The following is a 24,730-nucleotide window of genomic DNA, read 5'->3' as shown; positions in this document are numbered from 1 at the left end:
GGTTAACAGATTTGTGAACCCCTTTGGAAAAACAAAAATTACACAGCCCTTCTAAGAAGATCCATTAAATGACATAGCAGGATCTTGTTTTGCTTTGCTTCTCTTATGTTTTGCTTAGGAGAATTAGTGCTAAGTCTCCATTTCAGAATTTTGAAGATTGCTGTTTTGCTTTGGGTCACAAGTGAAACAGCCATTTTTAGTTCCACCCGTCTTTACAATTTTTGCACTGGACAGGAATAGTAAGACTTTGCATACTGATACCCACATGCTAAGGAGAAATCTGTAAGAAGAATAATGCTGTCCTTATCTGCGATAGGGCTTTTTAAAAAGACTCACCTACTACTGTTCTTTGGTTGTTGTAGTGCCAAATTTACATGCAGGTCTAACACTGAAAACAAATAAGCAGTGGCTTGTGTGTGCGTGTGGTGTGTGCAGTGCAGCAGATACTGGGGCAGATCGTCAGCTGGTGTAAATCAGCCTAGGTCCATTGACTTTAATGGAAACTTGCCAACTTACCCCAGCTGAGAATCTGATTATTGTTTTGCAAGTTCTTGCATTAAAGATAAGCATTCACACTCTGCTCTGTTACACTGGTGTAAATGGGAGTAACTTCACTGAAGACTCGAGTCTTGCAAGAGGTGCCTTACCCAAAAAGCAGAATTCAGTTCCAAAATTTTTATGACAGTTAAACCATTTCATCTCTACTACATTTCATTCTCCCCTTTTCCTTAAAAAAAAGAAAAAAAAGTAAGAAGGAAAAAATACCCATCTGTCATGGAAAATCTCAACTAAATTTTTTTTTCTCTGACTCTCATTTCCAGGCTTTGTGCAAATAGTTTATTTGATTTGACACCTACTGCACAAAAGGTTGTCCCTTCTGTTCTATCTAAGCTGGTATCAAGAAAAGAGAGAGAAAAATCGCACAGCTGGTAATACAGAGAACCCAAAAATATACAAAGATGTACCAGAGGGAATAGTCATCAACATAAAGTGAACAAGCACCCAGACTATTGATTACATGCTGCTCACAGAACACTAGGCATTTCTGCCAACTTCTTTCCACTCTTACGCTGAGCTGCAGACAGCATGTTGTACTTTGCATCATCAGTTTTGATGAATAATGCACTGATAAACACTGCAGCCAATATTCTGGAGGAGCTGAGAAGCCAGATGTCATCTGGACCTCCAATAGTTTTAACCCTGGGTCTCTGACAGACACTGAAATAAACACTAGACATGCACTGCAGAATGGGCGATGCCCAAATGTGAGGTTAGGCACAATATTACACTGGCAGGCATATGAAAAATGAAGGGACACTGTAATCTTTTCACCAACAACTTCCTGAGGTACTGAGACAGTGAGAAGGCAGCACCCTGGTGTGAGCTGCTCACTGGAAACACCCGTCAGGTGCAGCATCCCTGTGTGAGTAGGGGTGCCTGGACAAAAGGAATGCCATTATCTGTGTCAGCTTGGCCCTGCAAGCCGCTGCTGGCTCCACGTTGAAGGGACTGAGTGAGGGACTTGGCAGATTTAGCCCCTGGAGGAAGCAGGATCCTCGTTCGGAAACACGGATGAGTTCCTCCATGGCTGCGGGTTGTTAGGATGTTAGCACGGCAATCAGCTGGGCATCTTAGCAATACCCCAGAGTCTTTCTGCTCACAGGCAGTAACTGGTAGCAAGGGTTCTCAAGCCCTTAAGCTTAATTTGGTTTTATTTTACCAGTATCCTCACCAGCGAGGCTCAACTGTTTTAAGCACAGGCCCCTTAGGCCCCCCCAGTAAGGCCACTGCTCAGGGGACCTCGAGACCTGTGAAGGTTTCATTTCAGTGAGTCTCAGCAGCACCAGGTTCCATCTAAAATCTCACCCAGTTTAGCAATATCAGCAGTGAGATTATGCAGTTTCGGAAGTAAACTATTCTACCCACCCACCTCAATAATCTAAGATCTCAGCATGCCATGTAAGAGTAAAACTTACTTTTTTTTAATAAATGAGGGGAGAGGCTCTCTCTTTCTCAGAATTACAGTGTAAAGGGCTGATTGCTAACTTGAAATTCTGTTTAAGGAAGATCTGCTTATATAAAAAGCCAAATTAGGCTCTCAAAGGCTGAGTGTATGCCTAAGCAATGGAAGAGTGGTTTCTCTCTGCTGGCACTGCAACACTGCTAGGGTCAGGAAGCCCCCTCATGGTTTGCTCACCAGGAGGAGGGTTGTATTATTTGAAGCATCCTAAATGTTCTGCTTTATTTTACTGCCAGAATTTTCCAAGAAAAACTGCCTGTCGAAAAGAATATATGTGGCTTAAACGTGGAAGTGCTTTTCCTCTATTTACATTCACAACTTTCTTTTGCACCTGAGTAACCATAGTTGGCAAATTCTCTAAGACAAGCCTTATTCCCACATTGAGGGGAAATCCAAAAATAGGTAATGTGCTCCTTATAATGGTATTTCTTTTCCATTCAGCTTGTGAAATAATTGACAAATCTGAAGCATGAATAAGGACCTCTTAAAGGTATGACACAATCCAGAAAGAAAACTGGCATGCACATGAGAAGTGGTTAAAACAAAGTAGTAGATCAGGAAACAGTTACATAGATAAGGGGTAAGCTGTAAAAAGGCAGAGGCAGTGACTACAGTGGAATTTCAATTATACTGACATTGATGGGCATAGCAGTAGCGGAGTCATTAAGGATGGATGTGTGTTTCTGAGTGCAGTACCAAACAGTTTTTTCGGTTTGAGGAGCAATCAACAAGACCAGGGGCTATTTTGGACTTAGTCCAAGGAAATGAGACTAGGTGAAATGAATAATATGGAAGATAATAAACCCTTAGGGCTAGGTAATAATATTATCACATTGGAAGCACTTCTGAAAATATTTGTGAATGGTTATAAAAGTACAATAATTCTGAGGACAGAATGAGTTGTAGAAAGTTGATTGGAATCAACTGTTTGTGGACAATAATGGAAAAGCATGCAGTATTTAAGAAATGGAGAGACTGCTATTTCTATTCAGTTTATTAAAATCAAAGTCAAAATGATAGCAAAAACAAGCTAATGTGGCCTAAAAAAATGTAATAAAGGTATCAAAATGCTTTTCTTATTTAAAAGGCCAGGCATCCTTGAAAAATGGGAAGGTTTGGCAGTTTTAAAATGAATGAGAACAACATCGAGAGAATACCAACAATGAATAATATCCATTAAATATTTCAATCAAGACTGAAGCCAAGTTGCTCAAGTGTATGCATGCAATGTAAATGGCAAAGAAGAAGAAGAAAAAAAAGAAAGATGATAGTGAAACATGGAGCACTCATTTGTATCTATTTCCACAAATAAAAGGACCAGCGCTCAGCCTTTTATTCTGAGAGCAGCTCCTGTGGCTATGGCAGAGCAAGGACAGGAGATGGGGCTATTTAGGGAGTGCACCCTTAAGGAAGCTGCTGGCAGTGGGAAACCAGGGTAACTACTTTCATACAGAAGGGTCTGATCCCACTCTTGTGGTGCTCAAGACCACTTAGAAGTGGATGCATAAGAGCTGGCACAGGGTCTACCCTGGCAAAATGGGGGCTATTCTCACTTGCCATGACAACATGGAAGATTCAAGAGGAAGAAGTGTATCTTGATCCATACAAATTACTCTGAATGATCATATGATCAGAGATGTGGTTCAAGCACACACATTTCATTTCACAGAGACGCAGCCAGGTACTCTGCCTCTCCTTGGGTGGCTGCTGCATCCAGGTGACGGGTGCTGTAACATTTCCCAGTAATCCAACTCAGCCCTTTCCAATTTACCTATGCTTTCAGCTGCCATTTCTGAGCAAACTGGTTCTTCTTCTGAACACCACAGTTTCTCATACTAGAGAGGTCCCTTTTCCTTCTGCTCAACTAGTGGTGGGAGGGCCAGAGCCATCTGGCTAAACCTTAATCTGGGAAGGACCAGGAAGGTATTGCCTGATAAGAGACACAGCAGAGAGATGGACAGAGAGCAGGCACTTGTGAAAACAGAAGGCTGTGTGGTGGGTGAAGGGGAATGTGCTGAGGGAGGTACTTTGAGTCTTCCCGAGGAGAAACAGAGTGCCCTTGGTGAGAGCGTGCTGCAGTCAGCAGAGAGCCTGGCCAGGCAGAGCCCAGGCTGGTCATGCCTGGCTAAGCAGCACTTCGTGCCCCTGTAGAGATGTGTTGTTCAGCTGGCAGCATCTCCTGCTGCTATACACAGCCTGTGACAGAGGCTGCTGCTTCTCCCTGGGAAGGAGATACCAGAGCCTTCTTTCTTCCTTCCCCACAGTCCACATCTCAGCCCACATTTCTCAGCCACATTTCTCAGCACACATCACCAGCCAGCTACACCATGAAGTTGAAATCCAACCTCCTCCAGGATCCAGAAAGGCTGGAATTACTTAGTTCAAACTTGAAAAGTAGAGAGCTCAAGATGCCAGGGTGCATATTATATCCCAGATTTCAAAGCAGGCCTCATGGCTAGCACCCAAGCTCCAAGCAACTCTTCCGATTTTACAGCGTGCTTAAGCTGAGGACAAAATGGTGACTTTTCCTCTGCTGCACTGATGACTATAAAACAGACTAAGAATCTAAAAAAAGACCAATTTAACTGTGGGGTTTTCCCTTCACCTACAAGTTTTGACCTCCAGGCTCTCCAAGTACCTTCAGAACAAAAGACTGTCATGTTGTTTCAAAGATAAAGATGAAAAGTTGTTGATTTTGTCCAGCTACATGTTGTGGTAATGAACCCAGCACAAATTAAGCTTACCAAGTCCCCAAGTAGACGGGGACCTTTTAGTTTTGTGTTGGGGTGTTAAATGTGTCCAGATATGAGCAAAGATCACTCCTTTGTGTGATATCCTTCACCCATCTCTTTGGAGAGAGAGGATGGCACAGTGTGGAACTAGAGTTTATTGCGTGAATCCTCTCCCCCGAAGCCCCTTGGCACCTATCAAGCATTGAGCATCCCCCACCTCTCCCCACAGCCTCCTCTCCCTGCAGCTGCTGCACCACTGATTCAAATGCCTCACTGGAGCTTGCAGGACCCCTACTAGCCTCTACTCTAAGCTGGCCTAAGGAGATGGTTCACACTGTGCTCACAAAACCCACAAAACTCAGTGGAAATTTCAGCCCTGAGATAATGATCCAAATTTCCATGAGCCCATAAAGCATTCTAAAAAATTAGCAGGGAGAGTGTAAGATCATGCATACCTGTGCAGAATTACTTGTCACCTAGTCAGGGAAGCAGAGAGGAGGATGTAAAAGGAGGAGGTAAGTGCAACAGCGGGGCTACATTTCTCTCTCTAGAAAATTCAGAACTATGGAGGTGCAAACAATTGTTCCCTCAAAAAAATGGGATACCTTTTTTTATAAGTAAAGTCCGGAGAAAACAAGACTGGCAGTGATCCATGAGACCCTGGAAAGCTCAAATAAGGATGTTCTCCTTTTCTCAAAGCAACCGTATAAATGAGGAACAAAGAAAGGATTGCATAACTACTGAAACCAGACGAAATTTTTATTTTCATTTTTAAAAAATTCTACCACACAGCCTGGCCACGAAGAAGAGCAAGCCCCAGCCTTTGTGGCAGTAGAACCTGCCACATATTTGCCCTGGGTAATGAGCTCAGAGGAGGAGATTTGAAAGAAGACTTTGCATTGTTCGAGGAGGCTCTGGAGCAGAGGGAGGGTGGAATTCCATCTGTTCACTTCCGCGCGGTTCAGTGAGCTGCTTCACTTTTAATGGTTCACTAGGCTGTGACACTTAGCAGAAATTACGGTAAATGTTTTTTAAAACCTTTACATTATCATTTAAGAAGCTGCATGACAAGATCACTGAAAAGCTAACCCTTTGATCTCTGTCTCTTGTGAGGTTTTTTTGTCTGATAATGGAGACAATGTACCATGTGCTATTGAGGCTGGATAATGTGTTGATGCGCATACGTTCACTTTGCTCCCTCTCCTAATGACATTCTCTATGGGGTTTTTTTTTTGTGCCATTGCAAAAAAAAAGCAGACTTTTGCCCTTATAATCTATAGTCACCTCCGCAGTTCCCATATAGCTCTCGGCACATTAGGAGAGCTGACAAACAGCTCGCACTCCAGCTCAGATAGGAAGTACCCAATGTTACCAATCAGGTGGAATTCCATTTGCCTGCTTGAGTGACTCTGTGAACAATGTAAATCATTAAGTAAGGCTTTGAAACAGTGCAGAAAGGTGATGGGGGAAGGGAGCCCTGTATCTGGTGTTTGTCCAATGTAATTTCACAGGAGGACTGTTTATTTTCCATAAACCTTAGAAGAAGACCAAGTGGTAGTCAACAGACTCGGTTTGACTTGAACACTGGGACAGGAACTCATGGTAAATGCTTGTACTCTTCTGTGCTTAATCAGCATTTAGGACTTTTTTTTCTCCTTACATTTTCTCCTCTCCATCAGAGTTTTCAGCACTTTATTGGTCTTTTCCATCTGGAGAAAAGTCTATGGAGTGCCTAGAAGACTTGGAGGAGCCATTTGGATGTCTTCACTGCTGTAGAAATTGGCAAGAAGCACCAAGAGAAAATCTTTATCTTTCTGCAAAGAAGGGAAACAAGTACAAATGAAGTCAGGCTCCCCACAGATCCATGGCTCACAAAGCTCTCTGCTGCCTTTGCCCTAGTCAAAGGAAAAGATTCACAGCTTCTTCAGACAGATAACACTCCCCCATTAACTACATTGCATAGGCAGCATGTCTCAAAAACAGGCAGCCTGAAAAACAAATATAAGCTACAAATTCCAGACCTTAGAGATCATTCTTATGTTTTCAGACTTTCAAGAATTAAATATTAAAGACTGTTTTAGTGTTGGGGACAACTATGCACAGGTTCAGAAACACTTTTTTGCTTTTGTCAGTTGTGTCTGATCCAAGCCTTGGGCACGAGTTCACAGCATGAATTCAAGCCATCCACTATGTGAAGATATTTCATAGGAAGTAGATAGCTCAGAGATATGAGTTCTGACCTGGGATGGTGTTCACAACACTAACTTCCTTCTGTTCACATTTTACCAAGGAGCATTGTTGTCAGCACACTTTGCAAGTAGGAATTTGGCCATCACAAGGGAAAATTCTGCAGCAAAATATAGTTAAATGAACCCAGTGAATTCTTGCTATATCTCTGCTACTTTGTTGACCCTCTTAATGAAAAATGCCCATTTTCCTCCTACAAGGGGGAATCTGCCAGAAAAGCAAAAGGATGGTCAGACCATTAATGAAAAGCCTGATAACTGCTTGCTGAGAAGAGACAAAGAGGGGTCACCAGAGAGGGAGAAGGAGAAGCAAGGAAGGGCTGCAGCCGAATTTCAGGTGGAAGAATATGATACTTTGGATAAGCTGGTAGTAACGAAAAGGAAGGAAGTAGATGGGCTGGCTGGGATTCCAGCTATGAGTATCTTAATATTGTCCCCTCTAGCTGCTGACTTGGGTAATATACTAGTGACCTTGAGAAATTGCCTGATATCTGAAACAGCACAAACACATTCAACAGAATCAATAAGCTAAATGTCGGTACCACAGGTCTGTTTTGTATTGCTCCCACCATCACCTCCGTGCTGTCCTTTGCCCATGATCTGAGATCAACCACACAGCTCAGGAGCATCTAGGCTGGGGAAGCCCCTACACAGCATGGCTCATAACCTCTGGCTGTCTCTGATTTGTCTCAAGAGGGCACAGAGGTAGCAAGACACCCCCATCTACCCTCCCTCAACTGTGCTGAAATGTAATTTCAGCTATTTCTTTTCAAGAAGGTGCCAAGTCTTTGTTTTCTTCCCCTCTTGGGGATTTGCAAAAGCTCATTTGAACTCCAATGTCCCTGTGTTGGTGCAATGGCTAGTGAATGCTTTATTTTGCAGGGACATGCTGCCTCTCAAACTAAACAGGGAATCCTTCCTGCAGAAATATCCCTGTCTCGTGAAATTGGAAAAGCATGGGCAATATAGAGCAAATAAATCCATCTGCATGTGGACTTTGACTGGTATCAAACTGGCTCATTTATTGCCACAACTCTTTGCTGGGAGATTTTTGTTCTGCTGTAGAGCTGCTAAATTCCCCTTGAGTACTATTAGTGTTGCTGCTTTTTATGTCTCTCTCCATGACACTACTCAATGCAAGTTATAATTAACTCAGAGAAAGTAGAAGGGGATGGACTCTGTCTGTTTAGGGGGAGATGGGCACAGATTGGGAAAAGATAATGCCAAATAACCTTTGTGCTTTCTAGTATCCCCTGAACCTTGACTATTTTTAGACCTCACTTTTCTACTGAGAGGCAGCCAAAAGCCTGTTGTCCGCTGCAAAGTGCAGCAATCAGGACTGATTTTCAGGGCTGAGGGAGGACTCGAATAACTTGACTTGTAAGACCTTTGTACTGGCCTTTTGCACAAGACTAGTTTTTAGTGTTGGAGAAGTACAGAAGCCACCCCTGGCTGAGATCTTAGTATCAAAGGGGAAAATGTGTCTGTTTTCCAGCAACACTGGACAGTCTGGAGACCAATTTACTGCTTAACTACTAAAGATTTAAACACCAAACGCAGGACCTACACTACTCCCATAGATCCCCACGTATGTGTAGGCACACACAAGCTGAAGGGCTCATATGCAGCTGATGGGTGCAAAGGCAGGTTGAGAGAGGGTAGCACAGGATTTCTGAAGGTGCATGCACATAAAGAGGAGCCTGGCAAAGTTTCTTGCATTTCCTAAAGTACTGAATTGTGGAAGAATAAAAGGGTAGAAAAACCAGCAAACTAGTGATCATATATGCTTTGGACACAGAAATTATTCCCCTGGCAGCAAACAGTGAGTGCTAACACGGTCTTTGTGCTCAGCTCACAGAATCTTTGGAAGTTGACAAGAAAAAATAAAGTATCCTCAGTGACTTTGACGTCTCTTCTGGAGGTAAATTCAGCCATAAGCAACTTTAAATAGCTGAGTAAACCTACCGAGTTCAGCAGGACACTTTCATGTACACATTACTCACACGGTTTCAGTAATGCATACTCACAGTCTAAATAGTTGGTACTTTTGAACTATTCAAAAAAGTGAGTTTCTGAACCAAGAAGCCATTTGAATAACTAGTGTGCTATTTTGATCTGCATTCTAATTTGAAAGCTCATCATTATTTACATGATAAATATAAACGGTGCATTTGGAGTTGTTGTAGTCCATCATGTAAATCCGTATTTAAGTATTATGAAAAAGAGGATTTGTGACTCAGTAGATCACATTAGCTGTAGAGCAGTTATTCCTCTTGATCAAATCTATTTTCTTACTGCCTAATGTGCATCAAGTCCATGTGATAAAAAACCCTTATGACATATTTACTGCTGTGTGAAATGATGTGGTCATTTTTAATTTCTTTGCTTTTTCCTATAATATTCTAAGCAGCTTGGCATTCACGGAGGAGAACAGCAGTCTTACTCCAGGTGGCCCTACTTCGATCTCAGCTAGATGACCATTAACGATGAGCTCCCATAGGTTTAACAAAGATTCCTAGAAATACTTTCCCCCTCACTCGATGATGCCTGTGATGTTCTGTGAGCATGTTCTCCCCACAAAAAAAAAAAACAAACCACGCCCACTCCATATACTCCTTTCCCAGCCAGAAAACATCAACTGTCTACTCTCATTTCCCTTGTTTTGTGCCATTATCCCACTGATCCACCAGCCTTGTTCACCCGAATAGCCTGGTAGCACTTAGAGCTGGTCTCCTTGCCCTGCAACTGTTTTGCGAAACTGATTCAGTAGAAATGAGCTTGGTGGTCTCCTGTCACCACTGCTCCCTGGGGCGCTTAGTGCTCCTGCCAACACTGACTCTACAGCAGTGGCTCAGACAACCACTGGGTCTGCACTACCAGAGGAATAGGCAGTCAAGAGGCACACCCATTTTCCTTCTGTTCTTCCCAGGCAGGCAGATGAAGGTATCTCCCACATGCTGAAAAATCTCTACAGCTGGTGCGGAAAGAAGGGACAATCTCTTCTAGCTGGTGCACAGCACTACATGCTTTTCTTGCCTCATGCTGGGCCAAAAAGACCAATTTCATTCTTCTTGCTGCTGTTGTCTTCATGGCATCAAATACATGTGCATTCAGAGGAGGCTTTCAGTGTAAACCAGAGAGATCAGCTTTAGCATTCAACCATTGCTTCCTGTTTCCATCCTCAGCCTCCTGCAGCAGATGGACTCTGTTCTTTCCACTGTCTCCAGTTTAAGGCTTGTTTTGCCAACAAAGGGATAACAAACTTCAGCCCAGATCATCAAAGATTTCTAGAAACCTACACACTTCAGAAAGCCAATGCTTTGTTATTAAAACTGAGATTATCTGTATAAAGCCCCAATGGTTGTTGCTGATAGCCAAAGCTTGTAAAAGACGCCCAGAAATCCTGTTTCCATCTGATATGAGGACAGCAAAAAGTGGGGTCCCATCCAATGCACCCCTGGGTGTTTTGACCTTCTTGAGTGAAATCTGAAGCAGTCTGAAGCTGGGAGACAGGCCAGAGAATACTGAAGGAAGATGGAAAAGGCAAGACAAATGAAATGTTAGAGTAAGGGCAACATTCTGCCTAGCAGATGTCTGGTGTTCCCACAGTCTTGTTACCTTTGTTTAAATGTTTGAATCAACACTCTTAGTTTAATAAACAAAACAGATGCAAAATCTGCAGCTAAGTGTTAGGAGTGTATGTCAAGGCACAAGAGGCAATCTCCACTGGGACTGTGTTTTTTTCGTCCAGGATGGGAAACTTGTTGTTAGAGTTGTTCCCAGATTATATCCCACTGGCCCTGATTACCTTGATGTTGGGAAAATGTCTCAAGGGACGTAAATTGCCTGGAATCGTTTGCAACAGCTGCCAGCAACTGCAATTCTATGTTATTACAAAAGCAATCTCCCTTCCTGGGAATTTGATTTGCAAAAATAGAAGAATTAATAGAAATAGAAAGAAAGGTTTTAAAATAAGATCAGTTTCCAAAAACCAGGCACCCTTTTTGACACAAGTATCCCTTATGCTCTCAGATGGGAATAATTATAGAAATGACTGTCAGAAGATGGTACCTGCTTATGAAAAATAAATCTCTCCCTTGAATTTAGGCAGGCTCGAGTCAATATTTCCTGCAGAAGAAATCTCTCTTTTAAGCTCAATATATTTTCTGGAACAATGGATATTGAATTGTGTCTGTTAATATAATCACTTGACATCTACCATTTTGTATATTTCGTGTTCCAGTGAAACCTTCTCTGTATTGCTAATGAAATAATTTTTTTATGTTCTCAATAATCATTATTCTCTTTAATGAAAAGTTAGGGCAGCTCTTTCAGTCCTTACATGTGGGAATAATTTTTACCCTCACATTCCTTTCTTGAGTTACTTAAACTGACTTGAGTGAATTAAAGTTTTGTAGGGATGGCTTGTTCATAACTTAAGTGCTAATTGACATCTATTTCAGAACATGAGATTCTGGAATAAACCCTACTTTAAGACATTATTGCAATTACAGTTTTTATAACAATTAGTGTAATTATGTTTGAGATAGTAACTAATAAGTCATTGCAGTGGAATGTAAGGCAATGTCTCCTACCAGCTGCCTTTGAAAATCTTCTGTCAGAGACGGTGAGAAAGATCTGTCCTGAGTCACACAAAACATCTCCCACAAATGTGGTGAAATGAAAGGAGACACAAGACTTCCGTCTATTAATTTTGAGGAACAACTAATTCTGGTGCTTGGAAATTTCGGAGTTCTGTTATCACAGATGAAATAAATCGTTTCATTTCAATGCCTTTGCATCGGAAAAAGAGCCAGGTCTGGATACAGTGGTCAGTATAACAAGTAATTGGATAGATAAAGTGAGCCACTAGTACTTTATTTCCTATCCACTGCTCTGCCTCCTCTTTTACACCCAGGTAACTGTCAGAAAGGGACCCAGGTATTAGAGATGACAAGGGGTAAATGCCTTCATGTTGTCCTCCAAAGGTTAAGGTTTACCAACCCCAGTTGGAAGCCACAATCTCCAATAACCATTAATCCACTAAACTCCAGTATGAGTGAACATATTTATGGCTGCAGTCACTAAAGGGTGAAATAAAGATTAGTTTTTAGTTAGGAACGCAAAGCTTTTTAGATCAATACAGACCCACTGCTGAAATCAATCTAAAGTTTGGAATTTTTAAGTAAAGATTTAGTGGGCTTCCTTGTACAGCTAATTTTCCAAAGGGAGAATAGTCTCAGCAATGTTACATAGTAATCAAATTGAGTAAACACTAGTCAGTTCGTAAACTGACCTCAGTTATGCGCATAGCAAATGAGAGTACAGCAATAAAAATACCCATAATGTGGATAGTAAACTTGCCAATAAACAGGTAAAGCCAAAATGCACATATAGACTAACATGATAAAATATTAGTAGCTACATTTGCCTATTTGAAAACATAAATAATCAATAGACATTAATAATGAAGTTGTTCATGCATTTCTTTATTACTGTGCATATTAAGTGTTTCAATTATTTCTACTTAGTTTGATAGATAAATGTATATGTACATTTTGTGCCTTGAAAAGAACATAGGATTACTCTTCAAAACAACAGCTACTGTTTAGATGAAAGAACAAGTGGACTGGAAATACACAGCTTGTTATACCCCTCTGCTGTTCATGTTTGATGCATGTATACAATTTATTATGCAATTTCTTGAGATTTGACAAAGTAATTGTCTGGCAAACCATAGCTTTAATGATGGGTTTTCTGCTTCAGACAAAAGGTCTGAAGGTAGTGTAGGAAAATGACTTAATAGATCAGTGTCTATAAATGCTGTTAATGTGCATTATATATATATTTGCAATGGTAACCCAAGTTATTTTCTGAGTTACCGCACAATATGTTGTGAGATTCCATGTGGTAAATTCATTTTTGTCATCGGAGCTACTGCATGAAATCTTGTATGTTGAGCTGTAACTTCCAAAATAACTCGGGTCACTGCCCTAGTTTTAGTCTGGGTGTCTGTCACTGGGAGTTCTTGACAGTGGACCTGAGGCTGTGAAAAAGCCTGGATGTTATAATAGTGCCATAGTGGCTTAAAAAAGACAGAATTTCCATTGTTAACCCCATTTTAAAGGGTTCGTCACTCAGCAGTTAAAATCCATCCAGGTCTGAAACCAAAGCCAATGAGAAATATATAAATTTCCTTTTAATCTTATTCTTTTTTAATCATCATGGCTATTCTTGAGACAAGCACAACAGAAATCCTAAGTTTCTATTGTTTTGAACAATTTTGCAATCTTTTGAAACGAAAATATGTCTAATTTGGAAAAAAAAAAAATCTCAGCAGAGGGATGTTCTTCATTTTGCCTGTCTCCCAGTTTTATCATCACTAAAATACTAGTGGGCCAGATTCACAGCTTGTGTGAGCAGTCTCTGGGCCCACTAGGACTGTCCCTTTATACCAGCAATGATCTGATGAGCTGTATCCAAATGAAGTTAAAATGGAAGCCTTTTTTCATTTTTCTCCAGTGTTATTTCTCACCTCTAGAATATTCGGATGTTTATATCTTGGTGTAAATGAATATGAGGCATTGGGCAGACAGCAAGATGTTATCTTGTGAGCAATAGGTACCTGAAAATCACCCAGGCAACTTGTGCCTTAGGAAAAAAAAAAGAGATTCAATTCTCGTGACTGGGCTCCAACATCAAGTATTACTTTATTCTATTTCATCACCATTTTTAAGAATTAATGGTATCTACCTTCACACAGGCTTCTTTTACCTTTGATACTGGGATCATGAATGAGCTTGTTGGTATCTGAGAAAACTAAAGTCTCCTCTTAATCTTTTGGTACAACGGAAATAGAGCTACTATTGATTTCCTCACTTTTCCCATTTGACACTATGGGAATCTTTGAAAAGGTGCAGGGGAACCATTTCCAGCTGTGAATGGCTGGCATATCCTTCCTGAAAAAGCAGACCATAGATGATCTGCTTGTATTCCAAGGCAATGTCACTCAGAGCCAAATACAAGGATATTTTCACTATGTGAACTAGATGCTGGGCTGAAACAGCTGGCTGGTGACACACAGAGCCCGGCCAACCTTTCAATGATGACTTCTTTTTTGTTTCTACTGCCTGGGCAAGATTTGAACCAGAAAGCTGGACACAACTTCCCACTTTGTGGAGAAGCAGAGAAATAGTATATTTTGGTAGAAACAAGACAGAGGACTTGTTTATCTGGATAGTTAGTTGGGTTAAGTTGGAGCCACAGCTGGATTTCACCAAAATCACCCTCACCGACTAGTGAGGGTCAAGAGCAGCTAGGGAATAATGCCTGACCTTTGCTGACTACATAAAGTTAAAGATTACCTGGTTTTAATCTCATGAAGCCCTGTCTCTATGCTTTGTGTTTGTGTTTTTTCTCTCAGCAAACTACCTAATTCGAATTCTGAGGTCCTGACTTTAAAAATACAGTTTGGAAAAGGGGAGAAGCAGCACATTTACTGGTTCACAATGGTGATAAGTCTGGCTACTGAGAAGGCAATGATACCTGATCTCCACAGAGATATCAAGAGATCACCTTCTTCCCCTCTGCAGCAGAACAAGACTGTACAATTTAAGTACAGCCCTAGTCTTCAAGCAGCCAGGTCAGAAGGTACTTTGTGTTGTCTTAGAAAGATGGAGTAAAGCAAGTGGAAACCATAAATCTTAACTCACATTTCCTTTGCTTTTTTATACATATACCCCCAAAACTGCTAATGAATAAGCATCTTGGTAGTCAACAATAACGGCACATTTTATTTTACATCGTTATTTCCTCACGAGGGACTGGACGTCCTGTGAGTCCTCTCTGCCACATCCAAAGGGAGAAGACAATCCTGGGGCAGTTAAAATGGAGCCCTTTGGGAAAGATTTCTGTCCCCAGAGCACTTAGACTGATGGAGAACAAAACTCTTTGTCAGCAGATTTTGCTTGAAAGGGATTTTAAAAAATTGCAACTCCTCTCTCCCTTAAAAACTGAAAGTGCTCTCTTGGGGTTTATGAGAGCCACATTAAACCTATGGATTATATATTTCTTCAGTACAAAAATGTACTCTAGCGACTGCAATCCAGTCAGTTCCTGTTGCTCTGAACCTTACCCTTTCCCCCCTGTGTCTCAAAATGCTGCCTGAAGAAACCAGGTAACTGGGATGGAACACTGTCCCACATGGGGATGGCTCCTTACAAAGCCTGACTGTGACTTTAGAGCAATCACAATGTCACTTGCCACCAATGTATCCTCCTCTTAGTTTTGCAATGAGTCCTGTGTGCACCAGGCTGGGAAAACTCAGCCAAACTGACTGGCAAATGCAGACACATATCCCACAACAGGAAGGCATTCCCTTTCAAGAGAGTACTTAAGAATATGGTTTAAGAAATGCTTAAATGCTTTCCTGAACAGAAATGGACTTAAGCACAAGAGAGTATCCCTTAATTGGGAGTACAGTGCCGACACAATCACTAAAGCTCGTATTATGTGCCTGAAAATCGAGTCCCAGAGCGTAAGCTTTTCCGAGTGATGGTTAGAGGGTTCCTAGTTGTAGCATGGTTCTGTACAGAAGGATTTGCTTAATCCACCTTGCTTTTAGATTACAATTTCCCCAAGCTTAGCTGCTTCTTTTAACAGTTCTGAGTTCTGCCTCCCCCCTAAGTTATTTTAATAACTCTTTCAGAGGAAATACCTTATATTTTGATATTTCAGAAGCTACTGGTTTTCTACAAACTTTATTCATGTCATCTTGATTGCACAGCATTGCATTAAATGACTTTTTTTTTAATGTAGTTTACTCTATTGCCTTTTTGTGGACTATGAAAGGAGGAACAACTTGCCTTTCAGTGCTCTTAGGATCACTCATTTAGAGTCCTATGTAGCAGCACCCAGTCCACCCCCATCACAGTTTTGGGTAAACAGGGCAAAAGTATGAACACTTAATGGTTATTATGACTCTTTTTTACAGTATAATTTCTGTTTTGTATACATTCAGGCACAGAAACAATACTTCACAATATATCTGTGAGTGTAAATAAAACCAGTCAGTACTCCTGGAGGAATCTCAAAGCACTAGGCAAGCATGGATTAACCAGAACACCACACATGCAATCAGGATACCTGCAACACCTCGGGGCCCAGTTGTGCCAGTCATTACAGTCACAATGTACCCACCGGCTACAATTCTAATAGTAAACATTCAGAAATACCCAGCTGGGTGTGAAGCTGGGCAGATGTGCTCAGCAGGGCCAAGAGATCACAAGCCGGGAGAGCCTCGGACTGCACTAATGAAAACCCTTTTTAGCATTTGTTAACTAAGCACAGAGAAATTAAAGAACACACCTGGGTCAAGGTTGTTAACATCTATATTACTAGACCCAAGACAACTTTTTGTTCTCTTGCCCTCCCAGCTCCTTGCAATGCCTCACATCTCCTTGGTTTCCAGGGAAAGGGTTTCCTCATAGAACAACAAGGCACTTAGGAGCTTTGGGTGGTTCCCAGGTGCTAAACCAAAGTGTACAAGCCCACGTAGGTACAATCACTGTGTGCCAGTGGTGGGAATCCAGATATCCAGACTCCTGGGTTTAACAACCACTACCACAGCCTCCTGAAATCTTCCACTCCTGCCCTATCCTAGACTGACACTACCAGTGATGAAGTGAGTAGTTAATCTGTACTCCAGGAACAGTGCACTGGGATACCAGGCCTTCAGAGGTGTGAGCTTACAGACTTCCACGTCAGAAGCTTCAGAGTGGATTATACAACAACGTTCAGCAAGAGTAGCAATGTCATTGGTAACAGCCAGTACTGCTCTTGTTCATCTGCTTGTACAGCACTTGTACCTCAAAATGGACTTGTGTGCTCAGATCTGTCCAATCAATTAGCATGGGATGTTGCCCAACAAAAACAATCCAGCCCACCTGTTTCACGGCCCCTCGAAAGAACTTTCTTTTCTTGTGGTGGCAGATCCCACCCACATCCAGGTGGCTCTGAGAGTGCCATCACCTCTGTTCTACCATTTGAAATGCAGACTGTTGAGAGAGTTCAGCAGGCCAGATGACTTGCACAAAAGGCAAATTCTGTACCCCAGAGAGGGGAGGCAGCTGAAGCTGTTTCTGACAGCAATCTCAATGACAAAAGGGCAGGCATTCAGAATTGACACTTATTTTATAATAATAACAATAATAATATAATCTTATAATAAAGATACTGGGCATGTAACTTGATTTCTGAGATGTGCCAGGATACCTGTATATGTTGCAATAAAATCTGCAAAAAATCTCCCATAAAATATCCATTGTGCAGAGATATATTTTATATTACAAGCACAGATAATAAAGGCATTCGAAATTTCTCTTTTTTATAAAATAAATCTTACTGAAATGTATTTACCTTGTTTATTTACTGAGTTTGTTCCATGGGATTTTAATGACCCTGTCTCATCCTGTCTTGATAAAAGCCTCTTCTGCACCAGGACCTCTTCCTCGAATTTCAAGATGTGATTTGGAGCTTGTAGTATTGACCTCCCCACAAGAAGCCTCTGCAATCACTTTGATAAGCTGAGGAATCTGCAGGGATGGAAAGAGCTGAGCGAAAGGATGATGATTAAAAGGACAATACCTCCAAACCCCTGGCTTTCTTTGAAAAGATGAAAGCATGGGCCGCTGCCCACTGCTCTTTGGAAATCCTGTTTAGGGATAGAGCCCCATAGCTATGATAGGGAAGGCTTCTGAGTTCTTATGTATTCAGTGCCTCAGGGGAGACAGTCTTTGCTCCCAGTGGTTTCCCTGAAGACCGTGGTTCTTTTAGGTATATCAATTAGAGATATGAAGTCCCCGCTTAAACCAAGTGTCAAGTACATCCACTTTAGCTCCAAAGAAAAATAATGGATAATTTTACATGGTGCAGGTCTGGGAGTAACAGAAGAAACAAGCAAGCACATAGTATTTTCTGCCAGCAGCTGCCATCTGTAAGAGATGGACTTTAATTTTCCACTTTGAAATCAAGCACCCAACTTAGAAACTTTGAAGTTTCACTTCAAAACATTCAAGACCATTTAGAAAATACCATACCCAGGACTTTTGAAAATATTTGTTCAATGCAATTCATAAGTGACCACAAAACATACATGTAAGTTAAGACTGAACTTTATTTCAACCCAAGTTAGTGTAGCAAAGTTAAATAAAAATTAACCAGGTCTTTTCACTAAAGAGCAAAACATACCAATATGCTACTCCAAGAAAGTTGCTACCAGGATGTATTTTGGCAGCTTACAATGGTATAAGCGTGTGTGACACATCAGTCAGTGCAAACTGATACAAAACCCCACGGAGATTATTTACAGCCACTACAACAGTAAAGTTCAGCACTACAAGCATGATATAAAAATTGTTCTTCCCATCTACTACAGTTGGGAGACAACTCACATCACTGAAGACACCAGATACTATCAAAATGGAGGCATTTTGTAATTCACATTTCTCTTCATCTCAACAGGGTCAAAATCTCTGTGGCCAACAGGATACACCAGTGAGGGAACCACAGCTAGAGCAAATCAAAGAATATGGTTTTAGAAACAGCATAGGATGGTGTGATTTTGGGAAGAATTCCATGCCCCACAACACTGGCTGCCTTACCTCTCTTGGAAATTCTTTGCAGAAATAATTGACATTCAAGGGAGGGGGAAGGGACCTATCTGGCAAGCAAAAAGAGAAAGGTATGGCAGAACTTCTTTATTAAGGTCACCAGAAAATAAATAAAAGCAAAAACTGCCTTGATGCCTTTCAGTTCCAGTCCTTTGCATTCCTGAGCAATCTGACTCCAGCTCTGTAAATGCATTGGCATCCTTGGCCAAGTCAAAGAGAAAGACCATGAGACCTGGCATTCAAAGTCCCACTCCTGGTGTGTGTTTTAATTAATGGGAGCCTGAGCATCATCTGTGAAAGGGGATGGGGCTCGTGGCTTTCACACCAGGTAAAACTTTCTGTGAGTGCTTGTTCCAGTCTCCTTTCATGTGCATTTCATTCAAGGGCATACATTCCACCTTTTTTTCCTTTTCTTGCTTTTTTTTTTTTCCACAATTGGAGGTTTGACAACAGAAGAACAGAGCTATAAATGTGAGGGTGCAATATATCATGAGATAAAGTGTGGAGAACATGTCCTCTACCAAAATGCCCCTTGGTGGAAAGAAAAAGCCCAAAATGCCTAGGTAAGAATTCCCTCTGCTTCTTACAACTGTAAAGGAGCAAAAACCAAAACAAAGCCCCAGCCCATGGGCTGTGCTATGCACGTTTCTAGGGTATCAGCTCTGGCAGAAAGTTGAAAGGTTATGTTTGTGAAATAGCAGCTGCTTTCCTGCCATTTGATTCAGGCTTCTGCTTTGCAAAGTCTCGAAACCGAAAGACAAATCTGACAATATGCTAATCTTCCAATAAAAAAATGTGACTTCTGAACCCTTATCTGTTGAAGAGCTGACAGTGAAGTTCAGAGACGGTTGTCTAACCAGAAAAAACGATAGAGAAAATATGCCTTCAAACAAGATCATAAATCTTGAACAGTGCAGGGGAACAAATGTAAAAGGAACGTCTTACCACTAACACCATTTAGTAGCCTCACTTTCTCTCCCTTCCACCCCTCCAGCCTCATCATACTTGCAAGGAAGGAGGATGTATCCTGTCAAGACAATAATATGAATACAAGAGGATGAGGGGTGACAATATATTGGCTACTGAAACCAGACATTATTTCCATCACTCCTGGGGTGTGGGGGGAGAGCAGAAATACAAAACAAATACTGTGCACCCTGAATACAACAGACTTAACCCCCCGCGGCCCCCAGCAATACACACACACAAAAAGTTTGCATATTGCACAAGGCCCTTGAAGATCATAAATCTATGCATGAGAAAGACGTAGTGGAAATTTTTGGGGGGATTAGAGTTTATTTTTGTCATCTCTGTGAGACAGCTACTCATTCATCCAGATCACAGCTAAGAAAAAAGCTGGTCACAGAAATTAGCAGTTTCAGCTCAGCAGCAAAGTCGCCAGCCTGTGAAGGCAGAGAGAAATTGACTAATTAGCAATGCGCACTAAAACTTGACGGTTCTTTATAGAGAGAGAGAAGAGAGAGGGAGAGCGAGAGGGAGGGAGGCGGGGGGGGGGCTCGCTTTTTCCCCTTCTTTCTTCCAAAGATGTTTGAAATCGCAGTCATTTACGCTCGACAATTTTTACAATAGCCTTGAGCCATAATTTTGCGAGTCTCTCCAGCATCCATCCCCCTGTATGGTCTCTCTCCACTGGCCATGCACGACCGTTTCTCTCCCCAACCGTGGATTTCCTATTACTCTCGTTACGACTCACTGAGCCCCAGGCCCAAGGATAATGATGTGTTGTTTCTTGGTAGCATAATTTGTCACACGTACATTTTTTCTTCTTCTTCTCTTGCAGAAAGCTCTGCGCTCTCTCTCTCTCTCTCTTTCTCTCTCTCTCCTTCTCTCTCTCTCGTACATTTTCTTGCTGTTGCTAATTCACGGTGATCAAATGATGTACGACAAAATAAATTGTAAAGAGTGACTGCTCCGAGTTGGGAACCAGAAGGTTTTTTTTTTCTTTCTTTCTCTTCTCTCCTTTTTTTTTTTTTTTTTTTTTTTTTTTGGAAGGAGCGAGCAAACCTTTAAAAAGGAAGGACAATTGATTTTTTTTGGGGGGGAGCTTAAGTGAACCTTTACTTTGGCAGCTGGTTGTGGAGCAGGTAAGTTTCTGGCCTTGTGTCTAACCGTCTCCGTGCATTTTCTAGTGCCTCCTGATTTGTTTGTTGCTGGGGGAGAGGAAAGGGGTGTTTGTGTGTGCGGGGGTGGGGGGGGCAGTTGTGTAACGAACGCGTTTGCAGAATAAACTCCGATTGCAAGAAATGGGCAAAACGAGAAAGAAAGAAGGGGAGGGAGAAGAGGAGGAGTGTATGTGTCTGTGTATGTGTGTGCATGTATGTATGCGTGTGTGTGTGTGTGTGTGCGGTGGGGAGGGGGGGATTGACCGGGTCCACTTAAAGGGAGAGGCTCCGGGAGGTTTCTGTAGCCGCCGGCGGGGCGCGGAGCGGGGCTGAGCGGCGCCGGGGCAGGGGAAGCGGCTGGAGGGAGCCCCTCGCTGTGCCGATAAATGGGGCGAGGCGGGGGTGAAGGGAGGCAGAGGAAGCCCAGTATTGGCGAGAAGCGACTGAGCGCGCTGCAATGGCAGGAGCAGGTCTCGGCGGGATCCCGCTGAGGAGGAGGAGGAGGAGGAAGAGCGGCGGCGGCGCTCCGCGGGGCGGGATGCGGTCAGCGCGGGTCGGTGGCTGCGCAGCCTCCGCAGGTGCGGCCGCAGCTCGGGGCAGCCTCGCCGAACCCCCTCCCCGGGCCGGGCACGGGGCCAGGGCTGGGGGGCGTGGCGGGGTCCGGCCGGACTGGGGGGGCCGCCGGGCATGGCCCTGCTCCCCACCGCCCACTCCCGCCTCCCCCGTCCTTCCCCCAACTTGAACTTCACGTAGTTACCGGAGTTACGGCCGCGGCGCCGCTTGCTGCGAGGAGAAGCGAGCCGGGCAGGACAGCGCTGGGCGGCCCCTCGCCGGGCCCGGGGCTGCCGCTTCCATCCCCCCCTGTCCCCGCGCCGGGGTGCGAAGTATTGCAATCCCCGCGCTGGGCTGAGGAGTAGGGCTCAACTTCGGTGCCGGCCAGCGCCGGGGCCCCGGCTCCGGGCACGCCGCCCCCCCCGGGGAGGAAGCGGCTCCTGGCGCCGCCGAGTTGCCAAAGCGGCCGGCGGGGACAGGGGGCTGGCGGCGAGCGGGACGGGCAGGGCTGCTCGCCTGCCCGGCAGAGTTTCAGTCACTTGGTAGTTTCTCTGGGTATCGCGGAGTTGGGGGGCGGGGGGGTGTTATCTGGGGTGTGTTTGATTGCTTGGGTGTTTGGGAGGGGGGGCTGGCTCAGCTTTGAAAATGTCCCCAGCTTCCTTGCTCCTCCCCTGGAGAACTGCCCGGTTTGCACCGAGGAGGGAGGAGAAAGGCGGGCGGGGGTGAAGAGGAGAGAGGCAAAAAAATATAAATCTCCACCAGCCCTCCCAAGTTGCAGCCCCTTCGAGCGAGCCCGTCCGTATCCAGGGCGGGGGGGCGGCTCGGCTCAGCGGGCAGAGGGGAGCCCGTCCCCCGGCTGCGCCCCCCGCCACCCTTGCGCACACAGCCGGGATGCGCCCTCCGGGCCTCTAAAGCTCTGTGTTTATTGTTGTGTCGTCCCGTGTGTCCCCCCACCCCGCTCTCCTCCCCACCCCTCTGCCCAGGTTGGAGGAGGGTTTAAAAGGCAGGTGTGCCGGAGGCCGCTCGCCATGTCCAGATCCGGGGACAGGACCTCCACCTTCGACCCCAGCCACAGCGACAACCTGCTGCACGGCCTCAACCTGCTGTGGAGGAAGCAGCTCTTCTGCGACGTGACCCTGACGGCCCAGGGCCAGCAGTTCCACTGCCACAAGGCCGTGCTGGCCTCCTGCTCCCAGTACTTCCGATCCCTGTTCTCCAGCGGCGGCGGGAGCGGCGGGCACCCCCACGCCCTGGGGCTGGGGCCCGGCGCCCAGGACGGGCTGGGAGGTCCGCCGAAGGAGCCGCCGCCGCCGCAGACGCAGGAGGAGCCCGGCACCCCATCCTCCTCCCCGGAGGACAAGCTGCTGGCCAGCCCGCGGGCCATCAACAACCTGGTGCTGCAGGGCTGCTCGTCCATCGGGCTGCGGCTGGTGCTGGAGTACCTGTACACGGCCAACGTGACCCTCTCGCTGGACACGGTGGAGGAGGTGCTGTCGGTCAGCAAGATCCTGCACATCCCGCAGGTCACCAAGCTGTGCGTGCAGTTCCTCAACGACCAGATCTCGGTGCAGAACTACAAGCAGGTGTGCAAGATCGCCGCCCTGCACGGCCTGGAGGAGACCAAGAAGCTGGCCAACAAGTACCTGGTGGAGGACGTGCTGCTGCTCAACTTCGAGGAGATGCGCGCCCTCCTCGACTCGCTGCCCCCCCCCGTCGAGTCGGAGCTGGCTCTTTTCCAGATGTCCGTGCTCTGGCTGGAGCACGACCGGGAGACCCGCATGCAGTACGCCCCAGACCTGATGAAGCGCCTCCGCTTCGCCCTCATCCCGGCGCCGGAGCTGGTGGAGCGGGTCCAGTCGGTGGATTTCATGCGCACCGACCCCGTCTGCCAGAAGCTGCTGCTGGACGCCATGAACTACCACCTGATGCCCTTCAGGCAGCACTGCCGGCAGAGCCTGGCCAGCAGGTGAGGGGCGGGGGGGCTGCCCTCACGGCCGCCCCCTCGGCGGCGGCTGCCCGCGGGGGCTGCGGGAGCGGGGAGTCCCGGCGGGCACAGACCCCGCGGGCCGGGGCCGGGGCCGGGGGCGGCGCGGCGGCCGGAGCGGCTGGAGGGGGGCGGCGGCGGGGCCGAGCCGCCCGCCCCCTGCACCACCAAACTTTTCGTCCCCTCCCCTCGGCCCTCTGGCCGCGCGCGCTTTGGGGATTTGGTTGGGGTTTTTTTTAGGCCATAATTAATTTTTTTTTTTTTTCCTCCCGCAATGTTTCTCCTTAACAAGGAGTTGCGTCTTCAGGGCGTTTTAAGCTGCAATAGCCAAGTCCTAAATCTGTTATTTTCATAAATAACTGCATCATCTGTGCACACCCTGATGTTGCTGATGGTGGGGTGATGCCCCTGTTTGTTAGTGGAAACTTGTGACTTCATAGTCCTTACAGCTGTGACATGTCAGTTATTTTCATTTAATAAGGTGATGAATCATGATGTCAAAGATTGACAATACGAGGTTGGTGTTAGGAACTGAATGCACAGCTCGCAGTTTAACAAGCAGTAAACATACCCAAAACTTATTTATCTTCTTTTAAAATATGTTTGTAATTCATTCACAAATGGAAAGATAATACCCTCTTCTAGTGCTGGTATAATACAGTGGCGTGGTAGCACAGAAATCAAACCACACTTTGTATTATTCAGCTTATTATAAGCTTTTTAACTAACAGGTGCATATTACTAATGAATTGACAGCAGCAAGAAAAAAACTAGTACATTAATAAATATTTTAGGTAGTACACTCTATTAGCATTAATGCAGAGGATTCTTTATATCTCTATGCAATGGGTACTCAGATGGTTTAACTTTGGAGATGGTGTGCCCTCTTATTATTTCTGGCTAGCTCACTATGTTAGTGTTCTCTCATGCTTATCACCTTGTTGTCTAACTGATTCTCACTCTGAAATCAAAAAAATCGAATACAAGTATTTTGCAGTGTAAAGTATATTTGAGAAGCCACTGTTATAAGTTGGTGCCTACCCTTTGCATTTCAATACTCAAAAGTGATGACTTTCAAAAATGCAAACCCCACCAACTCCTCAGGCGAGATTCTGCACACCACCGGGGGCAAGCTGATGCTCGTGTCCTGGTGGATTGCTGAGATACCAGCTGGCTTGGTTCAGTGAAGATACCTTTCCAGCTTCAGTGGTCCATGTCATTTGAAGGATATGTAGTGGTGTTCTGACCAGTGAATGCTTACAAGTGTCATGGATGCTGCAAGAATCTGATACTGCTGGTGCTGGGAGCTGGCTTTCCCCGTAAATGGGAGCGTACACAAAGGGATTGCGCTTTAAATAGCCCTAGATGAGAGTCTAAGTTCCACTTAAGGACTTACAGAAGAAA

The 24,730-nt window shown here is 44.5% G+C and overlaps 1 protein-coding gene and 1 long non-coding RNA gene across 3 annotated transcripts in view; one reads left to right on the top strand and one right to left on the bottom strand.

Moving 5' to 3' along the window:
- Positions 1 to 18,153: 18,153 nt before the first annotated feature.
- Positions 18,154 to 21,623, bottom strand: LOC125317298. Of its 2 annotated transcripts, XR_007200008.1 has the most exons (4): positions 21,548 to 21,623; positions 19,613 to 20,070; positions 18,659 to 18,717; positions 18,154 to 18,566 (listed from the first exon to the last, which is right to left on the bottom strand). It is a non-coding gene; the product is annotated as an uncharacterized LOC125317298 (long non-coding RNA). The 2 variants fall into 2 exon arrangements; XR_007200007.1 differs by lacking the exon at positions 21,548 to 21,623 and having other exon boundaries at positions 19,613 to 20,618.
- A 647-nt stretch (positions 21,624 to 22,270) lies between these two features.
- KLHL14 (kelch like family member 14) overlaps positions 22,271 to 24,730 on the top strand; it is a 59,341-nt gene continuing 56,881 nt past the window's right edge. The window contains exon 1 of the mRNA XM_048287056.1: positions 22,271 to 23,308. Coding sequence (XP_048143013.1) covers positions 22,371 to 23,308 — 938 coding nt within the window. The 5' untranslated portion in view covers positions 22,271 to 22,370. The remainder of the gene's footprint in view (positions 23,309 to 24,730) is intronic.

The sequence above is a fragment of the Corvus hawaiiensis genome, chromosome 26 (genome assembly GCF_020740725.1).
Source record: "Corvus hawaiiensis isolate bCorHaw1 chromosome 26, bCorHaw1.pri.cur, whole genome shotgun sequence".
NCBI classification, from domain to species: Eukaryota; Metazoa; Chordata; class Aves; order Passeriformes; family Corvidae; genus Corvus; species Corvus hawaiiensis.
The sequence above is the reverse complement of the archived record's forward strand: the minus strand, read 5'-3'. Positions and strand labels throughout refer to the sequence as shown.